Source organism: Micrasema longulum, unplaced genomic scaffold, assembly GCF_059751315.1.
Source record: "Micrasema longulum isolate JH-2025_06_02 unplaced genomic scaffold, ASM5975131v1 h1tg001670l, whole genome shotgun sequence".
NCBI classification, from domain to species: Eukaryota; Metazoa; Arthropoda; class Insecta; order Trichoptera; family Brachycentridae; genus Micrasema; species Micrasema longulum.
The window spans coordinates 210,136-216,135 of NW_028278849.1; the positions used below are offsets into that span (position 1 = coordinate 210,136).

The 6,000-nt window shown below is 30.4% G+C and overlaps 1 protein-coding gene across 2 annotated transcripts; it reads right to left on the reverse strand.

The window, feature by feature from the left end:
* Positions 1 to 624: 624 nt before the first annotated feature.
* On the reverse strand, positions 625 to 4,979 carry Arl6 (ADP ribosylation factor-like 6). 2 transcript variants are annotated; one of them, XM_088237219.1, is made up of 5 exons: positions 4,910 to 4,979; positions 4,563 to 4,811; positions 2,262 to 2,390; positions 1,588 to 1,716; positions 625 to 1,159 (listed from the first exon to the last, which is right to left on the reverse strand). In XM_088237219.1, the coding sequence occupies exons 2-5, from the start codon at positions 4,738 to 4,740 to the stop codon at positions 1,029 to 1,031; spliced, it is 567 nt and encodes a 188-aa protein (XP_088093345.1). In that variant the 5' UTR covers positions 4,741 to 4,811; positions 4,910 to 4,979; the 3' UTR covers positions 625 to 1,028. The 2 variants fall into 2 exon arrangements, with proteins under 2 accessions (XP_088093345.1, XP_088093343.1); XM_088237217.1 differs by having other exon boundaries at positions 4,905 to 4,978.
* Positions 4,980 to 6,000: the final 1,021 nt, after the last annotated feature.

Below are 6,000 nucleotides of genomic sequence, written 5' to 3' on the forward strand. Positions count from 1 at the left end.
GATAAATTTTCTAATCATGAGATATTTACAACTTGTAGAATTGTCTCTAAAATTGAAATATGTAAAAATGGGTAAGTATAAAATAAAGATCATTTTACACACTTTAACATTCACCACCATAACTATGTTTCACCATGATTTTCATCCCCCTTTCCACACCCAGCGGTGTATGGGGAACTGTATTGGTGCACCGAATCCTGTGTATTTTGATCATCTGTTACATGAACATGTGCCAGTCCAGTAACAAAAACATACTTTGGTTTTACAAAGTTTTGCATTCAATAATTAACTCCACCATGCCAGGAATCAAACTCAGGACCTCAAGAATGGTAGACAAAAGCTATATCTAAACATACATATTTCTTCAATCTTTCCGCCTGTATACTTTTATTAAATAAAAGAGCTGAAACCTTTACTCGTGTAAGTGAGATTCTTCTTTTCTGGGAAACCACTAATATTCATAATATGTATGTGTCATCCTTGGTGAACTTTTTTTTCATCCATCAATTTGTTGTTGTACCCATAAGCTACTGTTACTCCAATCAATGAACATTTATATATTTCAACCTATATATATTTTTTTTTAAACTACATATTTCTTTATTAATTTAAAATTGTAGCCACCTGATTGTTCATAGAAGTATTCTGTACCTATGTGACACAAAAATATTTTATTTATGACACAAAAAATAATATAATTTCCATAGGTATTATTTTCTGTATCCCAAACAAATTAAATTACTTAAAACGAGCCAATTATTGAATGAATATATTTATTATAATACAATGCAGTGGTAATAATAAAGGTAAATCTGTTGGCCTTTCTGCAAGTATAAATAAATCATTGCTGTGAGGTGACAAGCAAGTTGGCTGAAAAATATAATAAATATATATGGCCGCCAACAAAGAGAAGTTGTTATAAGCTTAAAACTAATCTCGTTAACAAATTTAATATCTTAATATGACATCTTTTGGTATGCTCTGTACCAATATTTGGAACCCTCCAGAATGGCATCACAATGAATACTTTATGCCTGATTTAATATGTCTCGTACTTGAACAGTTAGCCACTCTACTCCTTGTTGTAAACCGTCCCCAGTTAGAGCATTGGATGCACAAATGTGCCATGGTTTGTCGGTGATTCTTTCCAATCCAAGACCTAAAAAATATTGTGGTGCATGTATAACAGTATGACTAAATAAAAAAGTTTATGACAGCCTATAAAATTTTCTAAAAACGGTATTTTACTCTTAAAAAATCTAAAAAATGATAAATTTATCGAATTTAATAATTTATGAATAGGGCTGACAAAACAAGGCAGCTTCTAAATAGAGTAAGCCCAACAACGATCCAATTGGATAGGTCACTATATACCTATAGATAGCCCTACATAGAAATGAAGAGGGTGACAGAGATGAGTAAAGGCATCGAGTGCTTAGTTCAGACCAATCCTAGGATTGTAACTCAGAAGAGGTTTTTATTTTTGTTGAGTAATGATACAAAAGGAATCAAATAAAAATATAAACAGGATATTAGCCTTGTAGTTTTAATTGAGATGCCGCCACTGAATTTAATAAAATTATTTACCTGCTGCAATTTTGACACTTGATAATGCATCTGGACAGTCCATTTTGTTAGCAAAGAACAATATAGGTATTCTCCGTCCATAAATATCCGGGTGTTGTAACAAGAGGTCTAATTCATCTTTCACTACAACTGTAATGCATAGCAAAAACAAAACAATAATCTAGTTTCATGTCTTTTTTTTGTTTTTTTAGAGGCTTATCAGTAAGGGGATAAAAAAAAATTTTAAAAAAAATTCTTGCAACTGGCGGGAATCGAACCCGCAACGCCAGTTTCACAGTTGGCTGTTTAACCAACTATGCCACGGCGCCTGTCCTTTTGTTGATTTTTATAAAGGTCTTTTACCTGTTCAACAGATTTCAAACTAAAGTCAGTTTGAATTCAAGAAACAAAAAATTGAAATCAAAATCATTAAAAAATGAGACTCCGTATTTGAGTGGAAAGCAAATGTGTATTTTGTAATTCACCTCTGTAATTGGGCCTTTCTGACCCCTTTTTTAAAATATTTTTTTTTTTTATTCGAGCTCGATTGGGCGGGTAGTGTAAAACCCAAACAGCCATATAACCATCAGAAATTATAAATAATCAGAAAAAAGAAATGTTTAAATAATGGCCTTCCTCTTTGCTCTTGTCTTGTGATGTAGTATGTAACTTGTACGTAAAGATTTTTTTCTTACCAAGCCTCAGACGATCACTGGAGTCGATAACAAAGATAATGGCGTTGGCATCACGGTAGTGGTGTTCCCACAAGGAGCGATGCCTGCCATGTCCTGACATGTCCCAAGCTGTAAAACCCACTCCACCATCTGAAGCAAGTATTGCGATGAAGGCATCACCAGTCATCAACATTACTACTGTGCATTATCAAAGTAACAAGATGATAATGTTGTCACTTTGATGTTGTAATCAGTAGAATAAAATGTTTGAATCTCAAATTTTTATAGTTTAACAGAATATGGGCCAATTGCGACAAAAAAAAGTTCAAAGTTAAATTATTGCGTTTTCGACAAGAGCTTGTCTCTTTTTTTGAGGCACAGCATAAACAAAATGTACTTAAATATGTAAATTATATAGTAAACAAAAACAATGAGGAACTTCGCCCTATGGGAAATTGGAAACAATAAATGTTTTCTTGCGCGCGGTAAAAATTGGAGCATTAAATTGTACAGCAAAGTTTCCTGAAAATGTACGAAAAAGAAACATTTTAATGAAAACGGACTACTTTGAACGACGTCACTGATTCATATGAATCAACCAATGATAAGAGAGTTATGGAAGATTTACGGTTTGTTGCCGTTAATGGACCAATGGGCAGAACTGATCGAGAATAAGCGGAAGAGAATCTCTGACGTCACACGCAGAGTTATTTCGGAAATACAAAACATTAAAAAATCGTAGTGCTGATAATACGATATATAAAAAATTAACATATATATTCATAGAATTATTTTTTTTAAAACCGCTGAACCTCCTCATTGTAACTTATATAATGTTAATTGTGTTAAACATAAATAAAAGAAACAAATAAAGTTAAAATAAATAGTTATTAAAATATAAAAATTACAGAATAACAATCCAAATTGAAGAAATTACATTAAATAATAATTACAAATGAAACAATGTTAAAAATAACAATCTAATTGTGGAATAACTTATTAGGTAAGTTATCCATTTTGTGCTAGAGGCCGATTATTGTTTTTTTTAAATATTTTATTTATATATTTTTTTTCATTTGCATTTGTTTATTTTATAATGTATTAAATAACTACACACATTATAAATATAAAAACCTACATTCAAAGAAGTAAGTTCGCTTAAGGGTTTCTAAATATTTATAATTTTAAAAATAAACAAAACATTAATAATTGTAAAAGTAAATAAAAAATAAATAAACCCTGTATGAAATATAAATTCTGTGTTAGTTTGTTCCATAAAAAAATTGACGTTATTTTTGAAAATAAACTAATTTACATGTTTTCTACAGGTTTGCAATATTATAATATCTAAAGAACAATATTATAAAATCATGTTGATAAGCTAGTCAAAGATTTACACCGCTCCTACACATTCGGCTCAAGCAAACAAAAGAACTAAACGAACTAGACATGAAAGATATGAAGATACAAATGAAACGAAGATGCGAAAGATGCGGAGATATGATGACCTAAATAAGCAAAAGATACATTCACTGAATTGAACTACTTGAAAGATTCCGTCACTTTGGTGATGCAGATCATGTGATACATATCCTCTCGGTGACAGGGTCTTACCCACATCTACTGTATAGAACTCAAAATTTTTATAAATATTGTATGCACAATTTATCATTAAATTTAATTTAGGATATTTGCTGTTTTTAGTGGAAACTCCCAAATTTACTATAAATGGCTAAGACAAATCTTATTATTTTTTTTTTAGAAAACGTGATCATTATTATGATTCCAGTATGTTTACGGCCTCGTGGTGTAATGGTCAGCGCATTTGCCTACCATACAAGAGGTCTCAGGTTCGATTCCCAACATGGTTGATATGAAATATTATTTAAAGGGGTGTTTTTAAACTAGAATATTTCATAGTCCCTAGACTGGTACCTGAAGTGTAAGACTGATCATCTTACCTTCATGTAACAAAAATGATCAAGATACATTGCGATTGGTGTAATAATGCAGTGCCTTATGCACCATTAAGTGCGGAAAGGGAATTATGATAATAATGATGTTGAAATTTGGACAAGAAAAAAATGAAGTTACTTTAAAAGTAATAAATTAAACATTGTCAATTCAAGGGGCATATAATTTTTTGGAAAGAACCATTGTATGGACAAAGAATCGTCGAATCAAAATTTAAAAAAAATAGATTTTTCTGTTTTAAAACAAGCTATTTTCTCATTTTGAAAAATAACTGTATTTATTTGCAAGCTGGTGTGTAGAATCATTTATGAATTAAAATAATAATGTATTGTGTATTTTGCAACTCACTTTGAAATTTCTCAACATTAAAACCAACCGTGGGAGTAGTATGTTGCACTCTTCTGTCTTCCGGTTTGAAGCGTTCCACAAGAGTAGACTTTCCACTGTTATTCAGCCCGATCACGAGGACTCTTGCTTCCTTTTTTTTTAGACCTAACCAGCCGGTTAGTCGATCAAATAAACCCATCACTAATTGTAAAGGAACTACTTTGACCAATGGATTTCTTAGATTGAGGCAATCTTATTTATAACTCCCATCTGTCAGAAATCAAAGTGTGACAAATATTATTAGATGTTTAAAATATATCTTAGTTTTTCTATTCACATTCATGTTTTTAAAATTGTTAATACCTTACTTAATTATTTTAAATGTCAAACTGTGAATACTTCAAAATCATATTGCAATTTGTCTAACATATTTGTTTTGTCATTTAAGCTTTGGTCGTCATGGAAACGATTCCCTATCAACCAAATACTTATTTAGTTTTTGATAGATCTGTAATAAACATGATGTTCAAATTATGTGCTATTAATAGTTTTGTACAAAATAATAATAAATCTTTGTTAACCATAATATACAATATGATAAATACAAAAATAATAACAAAGGTATACATTGTTAAACGGTAGACTTATTACCACTTGCAATTTCTTACTGTCTAACCAGAACTAAATAAAAATTAATTTAAAAAAACAAATAATAATAAAAGAATTATAACCGTCCAGAAACTGCATACGCGCATCAAACTGATGCCGACTAAACTACTCATAAATGAGTAGTTTTACATTTTGGCTATTAATACTCGGTAGGTTTAAATTCAATTATGCCGTGTTGTGTCATTCGTAAGTGTCAAAATAGCACAAAATTACCTTATATTTGTGTTTTGATAATATATTGTTCACGGTCTGGCAACATTACGTGGCCACTTCACGCATGCGCATAGAGGGGGGACTTTTGGACACAGTACAATGTATACTTGTTCTACGTGCCTTCTGGTATATTATAATTCTATGGTTTTGTATTACAGAAGTTCAAAACCTTTTTCTATGGATCGTTTATATTTTTATTTAAATGCTTTTTTCTGTGGGTGTCAAAATTGCATGCGTTTTGTTTAGTAATATATTCAGCCATTTATGTATCAAAATATTCACCAATTCACATTTACTAAAGAAAAATTTACATTCTTATGATAGTAAACAAATATTTTAGTTTTGAGGCTATTTTCAATAATGCAGTTGCAAATAATTTGACACAAAGATGAGAATCAAGTGTTGTATTTAACATATTTTATTTAATTAAAATAGCATTTAGAGTTCACATTTAATTAATAAAAATCATGATGACTTCTTTTTTTTTATAAATAATGTTTTTTTTGGTGTGTTACAACTTCGGAGTTTAAATTGAATAAAAAGAAGAAAATGTTCGTTCAAATGAGTTTGTTTTTAT

Bases quoted from the DNA above. Each gene is read 5' to 3' on its own strand.
- Arl6 (XM_088237219.1), bottom strand. From the start codon at position 4,740: ATGGGTTTATTTGATCGACTAACCGGCTGGTTAGGTCTAAAAAAAAAG. The intron at 1,717-2,261 runs GTAAGAAAAAAA...TATGCATTACAG, and splicing joins CAGTGATCGTCTGAGGCTTG to TTGTAGTGAAAGATGAATTA. The intron at 1,160-1,587 runs GTAAATAATTTT...AATATTTTTTAG, and splicing joins AAGTGTCAAAATTGCAGCAG to GTCTTGGATTGGAAAGAATC.